Source organism: Lagenorhynchus albirostris, chromosome 4, assembly GCF_949774975.1.
Source record: "Lagenorhynchus albirostris chromosome 4, mLagAlb1.1, whole genome shotgun sequence".
Classification (NCBI taxonomy): Eukaryota; Metazoa; Chordata; class Mammalia; order Artiodactyla; family Delphinidae; genus Lagenorhynchus; species Lagenorhynchus albirostris.
In genome coordinates, this window is record NC_083098.1 from 131,841,553 (window position 1) to 131,860,981 (window position 19,429).

General features: G+C 42.5%; 1 protein-coding gene across 3 annotated transcripts in view; it reads left to right on the forward strand.

Moving 5' to 3' along the window:
* Nucleotides 1–3,301: 3,301 nt before the first annotated feature.
* Nucleotides 3,302–19,429, forward strand: part of FAT4 (FAT atypical cadherin 4) — a 171,497-nt gene continuing 155,369 nt past the window's right edge. For all 3 annotated transcript variants that reach the window (XM_060148686.1, XM_060148685.1, XM_060148687.1), the window contains exon 1: nucleotides 3,302–8,579. In XM_060148686.1, the coding sequence (XP_060004669.1) occupies nucleotides 3,405–8,579 (5,175 nt within the window). In that variant the 5' untranslated portion in view covers nucleotides 3,302–3,404. The remainder of the gene's footprint in view (nucleotides 8,580–19,429) is intronic.

The window sequence follows — 19,429 nt, forward strand, 5'->3', positions numbered from 1 at the left end:
CTTAAAATCACACATCATAGCCATGGTTTGTAAAAATTTCTGCTTTCACTTTAGTTAATCAACAAATCTTTGTGTGTTAATTTACATCAAAATAAAGACTATAATTTATTGGCAGAGATACGAGTTTTGAGAAAATGCTTAAAAATATCTCTCTTTTAAAAGAATAGCTTCCAATGCTTTCACAAGTTTTCAAGGCCTAAAAATACAAAAATGGTGAAATTTAACTTTCTTGTCTGTTTCCAATTCACCCATTATATGTACCATATACATCAGTATCTACAGTAGAGGAAAATGCAGAAGTAAATATTCTAACCTAAACAAAGGAATTGGTGATAGAGTTATTACCATTCATGTTTCCATATAACAGTTTTGGGCTACAGGCTGTCTGGATCAGAGGACTTGAATTTGCTCTCTGCCTTATTGCTTAAAAAAGGTTTTTGTTTTGTTTTGTTTTTAACCGTAAGTAAAGAAAGGCACTAGGAGATTCCTAAAGATCTTTTTTCTTTGCTACTATCCCTAGGCAAGAAGGAGGAATTAGCCTTGTAACCAGATCCTTCTGTCTCTGCATTTAATTTTAAGCAAGAAACCAGACTGCTAAAAATGTAAGATGGACAGAGAACAGCAGAGGGCAGTATTTACTCATGGCTGAATCATCTCCGAACTCAGAAGTTTTAAATTTGGAGGGGTCACTGTGGCTGAAACGTATGACACATGCCCTATATTTGCATTACTTGGCTTAAATTCTTATTTTCTAAACGGTTGTCCTTAAAGGGGAAATAATACTGACCTGGTTCCTAGTCCCTTTTTTTTTTTCTTTGAAGAACACCACAAAAATTAGCTACAGTAATCTGAGTAACTTGCGTGGCACGTGGGTCATTTTAAAATTTAAATTTCATTCTATTTATTTCTATTTCCTCATATCTGTCTTTTCCCCAGATAAAAACCAAACCAAAGCAAAAAGAAACAAACCTTCACCAGGATTCCTTTGGCTTTAAAATGTCTAGGGGGAAATACTCCAACGGAGATCAAAATTCCAAACTTTGCAATAGGAAGAGACCTCCATCTTTCCAAAGGGCTACCATTGTTATTGTTGAAACTCTAAGGTTTGGCTACTGACACCTGGGATCCATTTGGGACAGGAAACAAAACAGAGTTCCCCTGGCTTTTCCTATAGGAAATCCAAAGTGCGGTCGGTACCGAGGCCTTGGTGCCCCTACTCACCTGGAAGTGGAGACAGGCTTAGGGTTAGATCTGGACTGCAATTATCTCGCTCTGTAGACAGAGGAGGAATGGGGAAGATTTGGTTTGGATGCTGCCGGATCATACTGTAGAGCTACTCCCTCCCCTCTCATCGAAAGAGAAGGGGCAGGAAACGGTTAAAGCAAATCTGCGCTCTGCATTCCCAGACAGGCTTTGCTTAATCCTTCTTCCCGCTCTAATAGACCTTCACCCCCTGCCTTTCTTTTATTTCCCTCGACCCCCCCCTTACCCCTGAGTTATTACTAGCATAACAACCTAACGGTCTTCCCCCAGAACCCATCACTAAAGTTATTTATCTGCAAACCTGACCCCACCCCCATCTATTCGGCGGCAGCCTTTTGCTGTTATTGCTCAGATGCCGGCCAAGATGTGACCAAAAAGAAAAAAAAAAAAAAGGGTATAAAAAACCCCACCCCACCCCCTTCTCAGCGCCTCCTACCCGCCGAGCTCCCACACCCCACAGCCTACAATCCTCCGAGAGGCTGGAGTGATTAGCATCCCGAGAAGCCAGTCGGAGGCAGAAGAAGTCGGAGAGCGCTCGCGGTAGGAGTGCCAGGCGGGGCTGCTTTAGCTCCGGCCCAATGGGGCTGGGGCGAGGGAGGGGCAGTAGGTGACAGCACGGGGAGCTAGGGGGAGTCCGGGCAAACTAAAGTGCGGGGATCAATGAGTGGCGAGCAAAGTTTCTGAGTCCTGCTCCAGCTCGCGGTCTTCCCTCCCCCTCTGTTTGTGTTTCGACAACGCGGGGTGTGTGTGTGTGTGTGTGTGTGTGTGCGCGTGTGCGCGTGTGTGCGCGCGCGCGTGCGGCGGGGAAGGGGCGGGGAGAGTGTGAGGGAGCAGCCGGAGGTTGAGAGGGGCTCGCGGAGCTCCAGCTCCACAGCGGTACAACCTTCAGCCCGGGCAGGCGAGAGGGAGAGCGCTGACAGCCGCCGTCCCGAGCTGCCGCGGGCGCCGCCAGAGCCCAGCGCCGACTTCCCCGCCTCCACCGCCAACGGTGAAGGAGAAAGAGGGATCCACCACCCCCCCGCCCCAAACCAAAAGCCTTGTGGATTACAAAGTGAAACTGACACGGGACAATAAAAGCAAAGGCAAAGGGCACGAGGTCAGGGGCGAGGCGCACTAGAGTGGGCTTCTGACTGGGGCCGCCGGAGAAGGAGTCCCCTGGCATGGTGAGGGGAGGGGACTCGGGGACAGCGCGCTGCTCCTGCCCGACCCCGGCGAGGCCGAGAAGAAAGCGGGACCTGCGCTCGATTTGGATGTACAAATAATGGGTCGGCAGGCGTCCCGGCAGAGGTAAAAAAAAAAAAAAAAAAATGCTGAGGCGCGCTGGATTTTGCCTGTGCCCAACTAAGGGCTCGAAGCCGCAGCAGGGGCGGCGGCGGCTCCTGCTGGAGGAGAAGGGACGGAGCTGAGCGCTCCCGGGTACCGGAACCTAGCGCCAAAGCGAGCGCTTGGAACGCAGTTTGCTAGCTGCCCGCGCTCAGACGCCGCCGCCTGGGCCTCAGCGGCCACTTCTGCAGCCCTGTTGGAGGGGCGTTGCAGCCTCGTTCTTGAGGAGAGGGGACTCGAGGAAATCCCTCGTCTCCAGCTTTTGGGAAAGCAATTTGATAATCTCCAGGTTCCCCATCGCCCCCTCCCCAGTGCGCAGTTGTTCTTTCCACACCCCGCTACGGACGTTTGTCCTTCCCTCTTCAGTTTCTTCGCCTTGGGTAAGTTCTAAAGTTTCTGAAGACAATTGTTTGCAATGATTCCTCATATACCTTAAGTACAGGCAACCTCTCCCAACTCACATCCACCCAGCCGAAAACGCTCAGACTTTCTGGATTCGAGAACAAAGTGAAGGGGGAAAATATAGGAGGTTTGAGAAACTTTTCTGGGGACTCGTCAACAAACAGGAGTGCCCCGAGGAATGCCCTGCCGCTTTTCCTCAAGGCATCTCTCCCGCGCTAAGCGTCCAGATGGCTACCTGGAGCCTTTTGCTGATGCGACTTGCTTCTGCTGGACTGGAGGTTCTTTGAAATAGCAGAGCTCCCAGACAGATACATCGGCTGCATGTTTGCTGGTGCCTACTTGATCCCTGTCATTATCACTCTTTTTTGCCTCACCTCTTCCTTCTCTTTATCACACCGTTCCAGGGAGCCAGGACCATGGACTTGGCAGCAGACAGGGCTCCTGGCCGCCCGTGGCTCCCGCTGCCCACTTTATCATTATTTCAGCTCCTTCGCGTCTTTTGGCTGCTGTCACTGCTACCGCGGCCGGCCCGGGTCAGCGGGGCCGAGCAGCGCCAGGTGTTTGAGGTGCTGGAGGAGCACCCTCCCGGCACGCTGGTGGGTACCATCCAGACGCGCCCAGGCTTCACCTACCGACTCAGCGAAAGCCACGCCCTGTTTGCCATAAACAGTAGCACCGGGGCCCTGTACACCACTGCCACCATCGACCGCGAGAGCCTACCTAGCGACGTGATCAACCTGGTGGTTCTTTCCAGCTCACCCACCTACCCCACCGAAGTGCGAGTGTTGGTGCGGGACCTCAATGACAACGCCCCGGTCTTCCCTGAACCCTCGATTGTGGTCACTTTCAAGGAGGACAGTAGCAGCGGGCGGCAAGTCATCTTAGATACGGCCACCGACTCAGACATCGGCTCCAATGGTGTGGACCACCGGTCCTATCGCATCGTCCAGGGCAACGAGGCGGATCGCTTCCGCCTGGACATCACCCTGAACCCGAGTGGCGAGGGCGCGTTCCTGCATCTGGTGTCCAAGGGCGGGCTGGACCGCGAGGTCACGCCGCAGTACCAACTACTGGTGGAAGTGGAGGACAAGGGAGAGCCGAAGCGGCGGGGCTACCTTCAGGTAAACGTAACTGTGCAGGACATTAACGACAACCCCCCAGTTTTTGGTAGTTCCCACTTCCAGGCGGGGGTGCCTGAGGACGCGGCGGTGGGCTCCAGCGTCCTCCAGGTGGCGGCAGCGGACGCGGACGAGGGCACCAACGCGGATATCCGCTACCGGCTGCAGGACGAGGGGACCCCCTTCCAAATGGACCCCGAAACTGGGCTTATCACGGTGCGGGAGCCCCTGGACTTCGAGGCCCGGCGCCAGTACTCGCTTACCGTGCAGGCTATGGACCGAGGCGTGCCTTCCCTCACTGGGCGCGCCGAGGCGCTGATTCAGCTGCTGGACGTCAACGACAACGACCCTGTGGTGAAATTCCGCTACTTCCCTGCCACCTCACGCTACGCCTCGGTAGATGAGAATGCTCAGGTGGGCACTGTGGTGGCTCTGCTCACCGTGACGGACGCAGACTCCCCCGCGGCCAACGGGAACATCTCTGTGCAGATTCTTGGGGGCAACGAGCAGCGCCACTTTGAGGTGCAGAGCAGCAAAGTGCCGAACCTGAGCCTCATCAAAGTAGCCAGCGCCCTGGACCGGGAGCGCATCCCTTCTTACAACCTAACAGTTTCTGTCTCTGATAACTACGGGGCGCCCCCTGGCGCAGCGGTTCAGGCGCGCTCTTCTGTGGCGAGCTTGGTGATTTTCGTCAATGACATCAATGACCACCCTCCCGTCTTTGCCCAACAAGTGTACAGAGTGAACCTGAGCGAGGAGGCGCCCCCAGGAAGCTATGTGAGTGGAGTGTCTGCCACTGACGGCGACTCTGGTCTCAATGCTAATCTGCGTTACAGCATTGTCTCTGGGAATGGACTAGGTTGGTTCCACATCAGTGAACACAGCGGCCTGGTGACCACTGGGTTCGCTGGGGGCTTGGACCGTGAACTCGCTTCCCAGATTGTACTGAATATCAGTGCTCGGGACCAGGGGGTTCACCCCAAGGTTTCCTATGCCCAGCTTGTAGTCACCCTCCTGGATGTGAATGATGAAAAGCCAGTATTTACCCAGCTGGAAGGATATGAGGTGTCTGTGGTTGAGAATGCCCCAACAGGGACTGAACTACTGGTGCTTGGGGCAACTGATGGGGACCTGGGTGACAATGGGACAGTGCGTTTCTCCCTCCAAGAGTCTGAGACTGACCAGAGGTCCTTCCGCCTGCATCCTGTGTCGGGGAGGTTGAGTACTATCTCCTCCTTGGACAGAGAAGAGCAAGCTTTCTACTCCCTGTTGGTTCTGGCCACAGATCTGGGCTCCCCTCCCCAGTCATCAATGGCTCGAATCAATGTGAGCCTCCTGGATATTAATGACAACAGCCCTGTGTTCTACCCAGTCCAGTACTTTGCTCATATTCAGGAGAATGAGCCTGGAGGTAGCTACATCACCACAGTGTCTGCCACTGACCCAGACTTGGGTCTCAATGGAACTGTCAAATATAGTATATCAGCTGGGGACAGGTCTCGGTTTCAGGTCAATGCTCAGAGTGGGGTTATTTCTACAAGAATGGCCCTAGACAGAGAAGAAAAAACTGCTTACCAGTTGCAAATAGTGGCTACCGATGGTGGCAATTTACAGTCTCCAAACCAGGCAATAGTAACCATCACTGTATTGGACACTCAAGACAACCCACCTGTATTCAGCCAGGCTGCCTACAGCTTCGTGGTCTTTGAGAATGTGGCTCTGGGATATCATGTGGGTAGTGTGTCTGCATCCACCATGGATCTCAATTCCAACATCAGTTATCTCATTACTACTGGGGATCAGAAAGGTATGTTTGCTATCAACCAGGTCACTGGGCAGCTTACCACAGCAAGTGTGATTGACAGAGAAGAGCAATCCTTTTATCAGCTGAAAGTAGTAGCCAGTGGGGGCACAGTGACTGGAGACACTGTGGTTAACATAACAGTTAAGGATTTAAATGACAACTCTCCCCATTTCCTTCAGGCAGTAGAGAGTGTGAATGTGGTAGAGAATTGGCAGGCAGGTCACAGCATTTTCCAAGCCAAAGCTGTGGACCCTGATGAAGGTGTCAATGGCATGGTACTCTATAGCCTGAAGCAAAACCCCAAGAACCTCTTTACTATCAATGAAAGGAATGGTAATATTAGTCTGCTAGGACCCCTGGATGTTCACGCTGGTTCCTACCAGATAGAGATCTTGGCATCTGATGTGGGTGTTCCTCAACTCTCCTCTAGTTTCATCTTAACAGTTTATGTCCATGATGTAAATGACAACCCACCAGTGTTTGACCAACTTTCTTACGAGGTCACCCTTTCTGAGTCAGAACCTGTGAATTCTCGATTCTTTAAAGTGCAAGCTTTTGATAAGGATTCAGGAGCAAATGGTGAAATTGCATACAGCATTGCTGAAGGCAATACAGGGGATGCTTTTGGCATATTCCCAGATGGTCAATTGTATATAAAAAGTGAACTGGACCGTGAACTTCAAGACAGATATGTTTTACTGGTTGTTGCTTCTGACAGAGCAGTGGAACCCCTTAGTGCTACTGTGAATGTTACTGTAATTTTAGAAGATGTAAATGATAACAGACCTCTTTTTAACAGTACCAATTACACATTTTACTTTGAGGAAGAACAGAGAGCTGGGTCGTTTGTGGGCAAAGTAAGTGCTATAGATAAAGACTTCGGGCCAAATGGAGAAGTAAGGTATTCTTTTGAAATGGTGCAGCCAGATTTTGAGCTGCATGCAATTAGTGGGGAAATTACAAATACTCATCAGTTTGACAGGGAGTCTCTTATGAGGCGGAGAGGGACTGCAGTGTTTAGCTTTACAGTCACTGCAACAGATCAGGGGCTCCCTCAGCCTCTCAAGGATCAGGCCACAGTACATGTTTACATGAAGGACATAAACGATAATGCTCCCAAGTTTTTAAAAGACTTTTACCAAGCGACAATATCAGAGTCAGCAGCCAACCTGACACAAGTCTTAAGAGTATCTGCCTCAGATGTTGATGAAGGTAATAATGGACTTATTCATTATTCTGTAATAAAAGGAAATGAAGAAAGACAGTTTGCTATAGACAGTACCTCTGGTCAGGTGACACTTATTGGCAAATTAGACTATGAAGCAACAGCTGCCTATTCCCTTGTAATTCAAGCAGTGGATTCAGGGGCAGTTTCCCTCAATTCGACTTGTACCTTAAATATTGATATTTTAGATGAAAATGACAATACCCCTTCTTTCCCTAAATCAACACTATTTGTTGATGTTTTGGAAAACATGAGAATTGGTGAACTCGTGTCCTCTGTTACTGCAACTGATTCAGATTCAGGTGACAATGCTGACTTACATTACAGTATTACTGGGACTAACAATCATGGAACTTTCAGCATTAGCCCAAACACTGGGAGTATTTTTCTTGCCAAAAAATTGGACTTTGAAACACAGTCTTTGTACAAATTAAATATAACAGCAAAAGACCAAGGAAGGCCTCCTCGTTCATCTACAATGTCAGTGGTTATACATGTGAGAGACTTTAATGACAATCCTCCTAGCTTCCCTCCTGGGGATATTTTCAAGTCTATTGTTGAGAACATTCCCATTGGAACGTCTGTCATTTCAGTGACTGCACATGACCCTGATGCAGACATTAATGGGCAACTCTGCTATACGATCATCCAACAGATGCCAAGGGGCAACCACTTTGGCATAGATGAAGTCAAAGGTACTATCTATACAAATGCTGAAATAGATCGGGAATTTGCTAATCTCTTTGAGTTAACAGTAAAAGCCAATGATCAAGCTGTGCCTATTGAAACTAGACGGTATGCTTTGAAAAACGTGACCATTTTGGTTACAGACCTCAATGACAATGTTCCAATGTTTATATCACAAAACGCCCTGGCTGCCGACCCTTCAGCTGTGATTGGTTCTGTTCTGACAACAATTATGGCTGCCGACCCAGATGAAGGGGCGAATGGAGAGGTGGAGTATGAGATCATCAATGGGGACACAGACACCTTCATTGTGGATCGTTATAGTGGAGACTTGAGAGTGGCTTCAGCGCTGGTGCCTTCTCAGCTGATCTATAATCTCATAGTCTCAGCAACAGACCTTGGCCCTGAAAGGAGGAAATCAACCACTGAATTGACCGTCATTCTTCAGGGCCTTGATGGACCTGTTTTTACACAACCCAAATATATCACTATTTTGAAGGAAGGAGAACCCATTGGCACCAATGTGATATCAATAGAAGCAGCTAGCCCTAGAGGATCTGAAGCCCCCGTGGAGTATTATATTGTTTCAGTCCGTTGTGAAGAAAAAACTGTGGGACGTCTCTTTACTATTGGACGACAAACTGGCATAATTCAGACTGCAGCCATTCTGGACCGCGAACAAGGAGCCTGTCTTTACCTGGTGGATGTTTATGCCATAGAAAAATCAACTGCTTTTCCCAGAACACAGAGAGCAGAGGTAATGATTTTTTCATCCCTTATGATTATTTGTTGATGTGTTTTTTAGGAAGATTGTTCTCTTTATATTTACTTTCTATAGTAATTTACCTTTACTGTTGATTGTTCATTTTACTGACAGGAGCATATAAAAATGTTCTGTCACACAGACTAACAAGAATTACATGCAATTTAGCCTCAATCCTGATCAAAACCAAACAATGGACAGTTTTTACCTTATATTTCATCTCACACCATGATATGTGTAAGGCTAATGAGAGCTCTTTAGCCATTTCAGAAGTACAAAAAAAAATATTCATTTATCTAAGTTACATCACCGCACTAAACTAAACACCTCACAGTAAGGAAGTCTACCAGAGAATGAGCAATTTCAGACTTAAGGAATCCGTATTCCAAAATGAAGAGCTTTGGTAGAAATCAGCATTATAGCATGGCTTTCAAGGGGGAGTGGCTGTGGACTGACAGTTTACATCAGGACGGTATTAACTTTCACATCCTCAGCAGTCTTGGCAGTTTCTTTATAGACAGTGACTAATTTCAATGTGCTGGGCCAAGTTTGGGGAGATTCCTGATTTCATCTGCCTTCACATTTTAGGCACTATCTTCTGACTTAGAGTAATCCTCTCTCTTCCCTCTTGAACTAAAGCATGTAATGTGCTGTGAATGATCAGAGATTAGAAGCTGTTTCTTGAGACAAAACTGTGTTGTTCAATGCCATGGTAGAGGTACAAGTTGTTCTGTCTGCTGATGAGCAAGAAACTAGTGTTTCAAAGCGTAAGCCAAAAGATTTCAAGCTTGGCCTTTCCCGGGGTATATTTTTGGCTGTTACTACCTCAGTGTTTCATTGATTTGCTTTCTGATTGAACTACTTCCAATGTTGTTCTGATAATCAACTAGAAATGATATAGCTGTACTCTGGAAAGCTCGTTTGCCATTTCCTGAGTTCTCTCTCCTCACTCCCTTCAAAGAGATCCTGGTGTCACTCAGCCAAAAACACTAAATATCAAATGTGGTTGTGATACTCGGCAGTAACCCAGACACAACATGCTAGTGAAACTGAGGCTCGTGTGTTTGTTTTCTTGCTTTTTTTCCTTGTGAGGAAAAAGAGGTGAGGGGTTTTCTTCATTTAAAAATGTTCATTTATTATTATTATCTTTCTGAATCCCCTGTGATTTTTTTCTCATGTTAGCTAGCTATGTCTGTTCTATGGATGGAACAGTATATTCATGGCCTAGAGGATATTAGAGATATAATTAGAGATATAATTCTTAATAGAGATATAATTCTTAGAGATAAAATTTTAAGTGGAATTCAGTTTTATCTTATACACATAGACCTGAAGAAACTTTTAACCCATATGTCCTCTTTTACCTAATTAGTTTTTTAAAGATCTTAACATACGTCTTACTTATTGAGCTATTTGGTTTAACTCAGGCTATGATTTACATGTAATTTTATTTTGATTTGGGGTTATTCCTCCCTTAAACCCACTCCCTGGCTCTACCTTCCTTCTCTGGAATTATTTCTTAGATGAAGAGATTTAAGCAGCTATTAAAGACAGGCAGTTAAGTCATTCTAGACTTTAAATTTGTTAAACTGTAAAACAAATTATGTTATTGGTTGTTTGGTTCAATGCATTACATTTTCTCTGCAGTGAGAATAAATGTCCATTGTTTTCATTAAAAGATTTATTTAGTCTTATTATTTATCCATGAGATATGCAAAGATTAGCTTAGCTTAAATTTATTAAATAGTGCTGTTTCTGCATTAGGCACGAGGACTAAAAATTAATGATTATAAACCATTTTGTTAGTAATAGGGGATTATATGTCTGTTACTTTTTTTAACCTCAAATAGCACCGATATGAAAAGTTATTTATATTTACTGTAGCCTATTTAAAAATCTGGAGAGAATTCATCATGATGATTTTTTTATGAGAAAAAAATTGTTTGTCAGGGTACCTTCTGTGAACTGAAGTGCTGAAATTGTAAACCAAGTTTGAGTTCCCAAGCTCCAACCACTCCTAAAATTAAAAGCAAATGTGTTTCTCCAAAGAATATTGAAAGCAGTAGTTGGGAGCTAGAATTTCATATTATTATTGGTTGTATCTTTCAAGTGTATACAATAAAGTTTTTTTCCTTCTGCTCAAACAGTTAATTTACCGTGATTCTGCAAAAAGAAGCTGTAAATTACCTCTGGTTGTCAGAGGTGATATTTCAATTGTTTGTTTCTAAGTGTAAACTTTGCTCCAATGCATTTTTTAACAATTTATTCATGTACACTGATAGGAGTCTGGGTTGCTTACTCAGGTTTTTGGCTAGAGTCATGGCTGATCACATTCCGTGGACAAACAGAGGGTCAGTGGGTAAAAGAGAAATGATTTAATCTGCATTCTTTTTCAAGCTCTGACACTTGTGTGTGTGGGGGAAGGGGGCAGTGCTGGGGACTTGGCTCTGATACTTCTCATTCCAGAGCTCTGTCCAGTTGTACACCTTCACTGCCCCTACCTGTCATAACTAAAACTTTGGCATGGATGAGAGTGTCTTTGAAGGATGGCTTTTGTGTTGCAGACACAAGGTTTATTATCCTTTTATTTTATATCTTTGTATTCTAAGAAGAGTCTTGATTATGTTAGAATAGCTCATATACACTTTGTACCACTTCTTTAGGTTCAACAAAAAAATTGGAGATGTAGCACATCCATAAGCATTTCTCTTTTAATATGTGTTTTATGGGAACATGCAACTTAGGGACTGGGTTGGACTTCTTGACAAAGGCTTTGTCTCATTGGTCTTTATTTCTTTTATTTTTATTTTTTACACCTTTATTGGAATATAATTGCTTTACAATGTTGTGTTAGTTCCTGCTGTACAACAAAGTGAGTCAGCTATGTGTATACATATATCCCCATATCCCCTCCCTCTTGAACCTCCCTCCAACCCTCCCTATCCCACCTCATTGGTCTTTATTATCTCCTAGTATTATATCTCCTTGATAATAATATCTCCTAGAGCCTGGTGTATGGTAGGTGCTCAGTACATGTTTGCTGAATGAAATGGTAGAAGAGCTAAGACTGGTGTGTGCATTCTTGTGCTTCAGGAATAATCAGCAGAGAGAAGCCGGGGGAATAAAGGAGGTTAGTAAATTTGATCTTGATCATTATTTGAACTAAGGACGTAAAGACATACTAATTATGTCTGTTCTACAAATGAACTGAGAATTGTCAGAAGACTCAAAGAGGAAAGAGGAATTTAGGTGGGTGGTCTCACATGGAACTTAGGGTTTAAATGGAGAGAAATACTGTATATGCTTCTAGGTTGCAGTTCTCAAATTTGTCGGTCACAAGACCCCAAGAGCTTTTGCTTGGGTGTGTCTTATCTATTAATATTTATATTTTGAACATTAAAACTGAGAAAAATTTAAAATGTTTATTAATTTCTTTAAAATCACATTAACCATATAACATATTTTTATTTTATTTTATTAAAAGAACTTAATTTTGCCAAACTTAAAAAATAATGAAAAGAGAGACATTATTTTACATTTTAATAAATCCCTTTAATATCTGGCCTAAGAGAAGACAGCTGGATTCTCAAATCTTCTTATTCCATATACTGCAATATTTCTTTTGGTTAACGTACATGAAGATAATCCGTTCTCACTCAGATAGACAAAGCTGGATAAGGGAAAGATATTTTGATATCCTTTTCAGATAATTGATGATTTTCTTTTGATACTACACCGGAATTCCACAACTGTCTGTTTCTTAAAACTTACTTGCAATTAGGAATCTGAAACCCTACCATTGAACTTTTCATACTTTGTTGAATGAAAATACTGATCTATCTTGCATTCTGAATGGAAATTTTACCTATGTGTGACTTAGAAATATCAGGCATTGATCATTTGGAAAATACTGGTTATAACTGATAAGGATCTTATCAAAAGAGTCGTTAAATATATTGACTCACAACCTCATGGTGATGGTTTGAAGTTTTCCAAATTTGAATTTTCACTTATAAGCTCAAATTTTATCATTAGTAATTAGTTAGTTGTTGTCCTGATGTATTAGGCTTCCTTTGTCCATTTTCAAACAAACAAAAAAGGTCTGTCACATACCAAATCTAAAAAATGTGTAGTTTCTCTGTCAGTTGTTCTTTCAAGTAAAAATTGTATTCTGTAAATAAAGCACCTAGTTCAGCCTTCAACTCAATCCATCACACACATGCTTTTCTTTGAGGCTACTTACAGTGGTACAGATTAATGGTTCTTTGTGCACGTTTCACTATTTGTCACCCAAATATTGAAAAGACATCAGGATCTAATGGTCTAGATTTAATAATATTAATCATTTTACTGTTTCTTCAAGGAGAGTTCTTCAGTTTTTAAGTGAAACTGGCATTTCATTTTTACTGTGCCTAGAAAGTGAAGACTACAATTAGGGCTGAATACTTTGGAACTACTGCTTTGCTTTGTGCTAAGGCACCAGCAGCTTTACCTGCCCTTTGCTTTTGCACCTCTAGTGTAAATGTCAACATAGTGAAAAGGCAAACAATGTTTTGTATAATTATGACCACAGTTTTTTTAATTTCCCAGGCATCTTTAATGGGTCTCTGGTATGCCTAGGGCCCCATGTTCCACAGTGGGAGAACCATTGGTCTAGGCACTGAGATTTTTGCAACTCAGTAAAAAAAACAACAAAAAAAGCAACTAGAAATATTCTATTAAAAGTGTGTTTAGAATGTTAAGTGAACAAATTATGATTGCGTTTAGATTAGAAATGAGTTTTAGCAATTGATAATAAATAAATTTATATTTACAGTGAAACCATCAAGAGTTCCAGGAGAAATGATGGAGGCGTTTGTAATATCAATACTGAATATCAAGTTTAGAAATGATTTTCTTCCAAAGGGTTTAGAAGAAGAGTTAGTGCACCTTATATTAAATGTATGTATATCTTGTGTGTCATTACTCACAGGCAAAATATAAGCAACAGAACTGAATATTTAATAATAATGATAATAATAATAATTATTATAAAATTTATTGCATATCACTATGTTCAGTCATTGACCTGAGTGCTAAGTGTTTCTTTAGGGATTTTTATCATTTGAGCCTCACAACAACGTTAGTCATATCACTCCCACTTCTTAGATGTGGAAACAGTCTCAGAAAAGTTAAATGATTTGCTTAGGTTCAGATTGATAGAAAGAAAAATCACATCCAGACTTGCATAATCCATTATTTGTGTTCATAGCTACTGTCCTATAAAGACAGGGTAATCTGTGTCTTTGTTAAGAGAGGGGCTTTTTTACTCCATAGATAAAAGTATAGATGTATGCTTTTGCTAATCTTGTTTTCACACCCTTATTGGTGTTAAAAACTCTTTGAAAAGTAGTATTATGTATTGTCTGAACCAAGAGAAGCATGACTTTTGCTGCCTCAATCAAGGCCATCAGCAGATGCTGTACATTCCTATGGGTCAGTTACTGGTAGCAGCAAGGATTCCAAGTTGAGGACCTGTGGAGGTGTTTTTGGAGCAGGGAAGAAGGGTGAGAATATGAGAGAGGGGCACTGGAGACAAAGGAAGCACACACGTATATGCAGTGACTCTCCTAATTTACAGTACTGTACAGGTTGCAAACAGTTGCTGTACTTTATTTGTGGAGAATAGGTGGAGAATCTATTTTTGGATTTTCAGATGATAAGTCTTACTCTCCTAAGGAATAATGATGAAATTGTGTGGGTGGAGTGTGAGGATTATATTCAAAGGGAGAAAACATTTTCTTACTGCCTCGACTTTTGACTTCCCCATTGTTTTTTTTTTAAACAATCTATGATTATTTTCTGATTCTATTTTTTCCCTGTTGGTATGTGTTTATTAAATTTATTAAACTGTGACTTAAAGGCCTCTATAAGTTTTCAAGACATGTATAAATGTGTATCACAGACAGGAATATTGATGGACAATTAAGCTCATGTTGCATAGTTCATATATGGCTTCAGGATGCTTGATTTGGTCTCTCTCTTTTGTTGATATATTTCCATAGACATAGTTTATTTTCTGACAGAGTTATTGTTTATCTCTCTCTTTGCCTTTATTAAAACCCAAATTATTTTAATCCTTTATTGTTCCATTAGATTTTGAGGCAACTACTCTAGGATTAGTTTTGAAAAGATATTTATATACTTCATATTTTGTGGAATCAATTTTCCATTGCACTGTCTGCAGCTTGCACTTTGCCATCATTACAATGAAAAACTGCCAAAGAACCTCATTAGCTGTGAGGGACTGTTGAGTTAGTGACTGTAAAGGATTCCACAGGCCCTGAGGTATGTCCTCTCTTCCAAGAATTAATATGTCTAAGGTTCAGCTCTTGATGAATATCCATGAAATTAGGTAGTATTCAGAATAAGGAGCTTGGGAGTGGAAATTGAAGAAGAGTAACTGGCAAGTGACATGGCCAAAATGAATTAAAGGTTGCTTAAAGCCTCCTAGATATGGAATATGGTAAATATATTCTAATGCTTTCAGGCTTTAAGTAGTCTGTGACAACAGCAACCAATTTTAGTAGTACAATGAATAAGGAGGAGAGAGTATGAAGAAGGCAGAGAAGTGAAAAATTTTAAAACTTCTGTTAGACAAATATCATTTATAAAATATGTGCATGTAATATATATATATATATATATATATAGTACCATGTACTAACATGTATGCAACCATTGTACAAAGATTACTGGATTTTCCCTGGTGTTAAAATTCTGAGACAAAATGGGACAATAAAGTCATGAAGATGACAGAATCTAACTGGAAGATAATTTACATGTGGCAGTCAAGAATTGTCTCTAGGGATGCAGTTTCCAGACATGTATGCATATTTAGGAAACAATTAGGGAATAAAAACCAAGTTTTAAGGTATTGAGGAAATGTTGAGAGACATTTATAAACCCTGTTTGACAACTGGCAACTGGGAGCCAAGGGCATTGTTATGGATTATTTGTTTCAGATTATTGACATTTTTCTGAAATGTTTTATCATGTATAGATTCTAACATATATAAAGTGTTTACATTATGTCAGACACTGGTGAGCACGGGGCATTGTCTTGCCTTCACCATAATCCACGACATCTCACCATTTGACAAATGAGGATACCAAGGCTAATGGAAGTCAAGTTTATGGAGCTGGTTTATGGTGGAATGGAATTTGAACCCAGCAGTCTGACTTGAGTATGTATGTTTAATCCCAACACAACATGTTATAAGAAAGGTTGATACTTTCTATACTCTCATAGGCATACAAGTTTTACTGTGTAAAAAGTTGTTTTCATATTTTTATATTTCTTCATACTGGTGACTGAAGAAATATAGGGTAAAGTGAAGTTTAGTTAATGACCCAATAGTAGGATTACTTTAGGTCCCTATTAATCTTTATTTAGGTTAGGCTTCAATAAATGGACCTATAATGTCAGTTCTTCATTTTATTTTGCGATGTGCCGTGAGAATATATTTCCATTCTTCCAGTTACTGGCTCATTTACTTTCTTCCCTTTTCAGCAAAATTTTTGAAAGAGTTGCCTTTCCTGTCTTCTTTCTTCTCATTATCTCTTAAATCTACCCCCATCAGGCTTGGCTTCTGCCACTCTAGTAAAATTGCTCTTACCAAAGCCACCATGATAGCCACATGTTTACATCCATTGGGCAGGTCTCAGTGCCCACTGTATATATACTTCTAAGTAATCAAACTCTCAGGATTTTTATTCTGTTTCTTGGACCAGCTCCTTTTCAGCCTCCTTCACCAGCTTCTCTCCATGCCCTCAAATTTGTTGGAATATCCCTAGAATCCGTTCTTGAAAACCTCTTCCTTTTTAATCTACACTTATTCCCTTGAAGATCTCAATCAAACTCATGATTTTAAATAACATATGAACATATGAGTCCAAAATTTTGTCTCCACCCTGTATATCTCTCCTGAATTCCATAGTCATATAACCAACCACTTACTCATTACATTTGATTAGTTTCTTAATAGATATTTTAAATTAACATTTCCAAATCTAAGCTCTTGATATCTTCCCCAATAAAAACTGACTCAAGAACCCTCAGCCATCTCCTTTTCAATTGATGGCAACCCCAATCTTCTAACTGCTCGGGTCAAAAAACTTGGTGTTCTTTGACTTCTCACTTTCACACCCTATGTGCACTCTGTCAGTTAATCTTGGCTCTCTCTTAAAAATATATCTAGGACTTCCCTGGTGGCGCAGTGGTTGGGAATCCGTCTGCCAATGCAGGGGCACGGATTCGAGCCCTGGTCCGGGAGGATCCCACGTGCCGCGGAGCAACTGAGCCCGTGCGCCACAACTACTGAGCCTGCGCTGTAGAGCCCGTGAGCCACAACTGCTGAGCCCGCGAGCCACAGCTACCGAAGCCCATGCGCCTGGAGCCCATGTCCCACAGCAGGAGAGGCCACCGCAATGAGAGGCCCACCCACCGCAGCGAAGAGTGGCCCCCCGCTCTCTGCAACTAGAGAGGGCCCGTGCACAGCAACAAAGACCCAACGCAGGCAAACAACAACAACAACAACAATATATATATATAGGGCTTCCCTGGTGGCGCAGTGGTTGAAAGTCCGCCTGCCGATGCAGGGGACACGGGTTCGTGCCCCGGTCCGGGAAGATTCCACATACCACGGAGCGGCTGGGCCCGTGAGCCATGGCTGCTGAGCCTGCGTGTCCGGAGCCTGTGTCCGCAACGGGAGAGGCCACAACAGTGAGAGGCCCGTGTACCGCAAAAAAAAAAAAAAAAAAAAAAAAATATATATATATATATATATATCAGAAACTGATCTTTTCTCATCACTTATACTGTTACTCCCTTTGTCTAAGATGCAATCATCCTTCCCTTAGATTATTGAAGACAGACATCTTCTTACTGATTTCCATCATTCTTTCCCACTCTTGTCTTTCCTTGCTCATCTTCCTTACTCATACTAGCGTCTTGCTAGTCCCAAAACTTGCTAGGAATACACCTGCCTCAAAGCTCTTGCTCCTGGATCCTCACTCTGCATAGAATGCTCTTTCCTCCAGAGCACCTACTTGGATAATTTCCTCCCACGCTTGCAAGTATTTGCTCATATCTCACATTCTAAGTGAGAACTAACCTTCCTTTACTGACTTATTACTGTAGCTCCCCACCCCCTCATCCTGCCTGATCTCCATTTCTCTATTACAGTGTTTCATATTCCTCCCCCGTAGAATTGATCAGCCTCCTTCCCCAGCTTCTTCTCATCTCCTGAAATGCTAAACACTGGGATGCCCCTGGAATCAATTCTTGCAATTCTTCTCTTTCTAATCTACTCTATTCCACTGGGTGACGAGCCCAACCAATCTCATGACTTTGAATAATATATATACACTATACAGGTATAAGCGCATGTGTGATATAATTTGCTGATCTGTAATTTTGATTATATTTTATCTGTCTTCCTCCTGCTAGAATGAAGTTCCACAAGGGCAGGTGTATTTATCTGCTATGTTCACTGGTGTACCTCAAGAGTCTAGAACATTAGTTGGAACATAGTAGGCACAAAGTAAATTTTTGTTGGATGAATGAATGAATAAATGAATGAATAACTAATGAATGGATGAGTTGATTTCCCTGCTTCTGTCCTTCATCTCTGTGATTTAGTCTAGCAGGTGGAATGATCCTTTAAAATGTAGGTCAGATCATTTCACTCCTTTGCTCAAAACCCACAGCTTTCCATTTCACTCTTAGTAAAAGCCAGATCCCTACAGTGAGCCCCAAGGCCCTTTGTGGCCTGCTCTCATCAGTCAGTCATTTCCTGACTTCTCTTCTTCTTGGCTGTCCCTCCCTAAGCTTGCTCAGCCGCTTTGCTGTGGGCTGTGGCCCAGCCTCGGGAGCTCCTGCCTCACCGCCTTGGGCTGCCTGGGCTCTCAGCCTGGACTGCTGGCTTTGTGCTTCTCTCACATCTTTTCTCAAAGTCACCTTGCGAAGTTCTCATTCCCTCAACCTTCCTTCTTCTCTTTTCTTCTTTTCGTTTCTTCTTAGTCCTTATCATCACCCAACATAACACATATGTTACTTCTTTATTTTGTTTATGGTATGTCTTCCCTCTAAAATATATGTTCCACCGGGGAAACGTTTTCATCTGTTTATTATTGCTGTATTTCCCATCACCTTCAATAGGGCTGGATCAATGCAGATGCTCAGTAAATCTTTGATAAAGTAAGGAATTACTGTTGAACATGCTGCAAATATGCTGCTTAAAGGCCAGAAGCTCAGTCAGTGATGCGTGCTGAAGGAAAGGAGTCATTTTTCATGTCTCAAGCCAAGCCATGGAGCTTCTTCTGAAATCAGTGAAGCTAGCTAATTGGCCAGGACTGATTTTCCTGGGTAGAATGACCGTGGCTGCGTGAATTGACTGGCTAAGAGCCTGTAACTCAATATCCAGAAATCTGTACTGTCTAAAGTACAGTGAGATCACTAATGCTTATTTTATAGACATTTTGGTAAAGTAGAACATTTTAGAGTATATATAACAATGTATGCTACTCTATTACCATGTCTTCTCATTTCCTTAGAATTTATCAAATTTTGCTTTAGAGAGCAAATCTTAACTTACTGTAAACCATGTTTTTCTTTCTGCAAAAAAGCAGGATAACAATATTCTACTTTGGACATTGATACGTTTAAGTACTGTCATTTCTTTCTCAAATTTACACCGTTGCTCAATATTTAACATCAACAGTATTAGTAAACTTGATTAATAAAATATAGCAAATCAAATATTGTTTAACATTTCATTCTGACTGAAGTTTATGTGAAATAG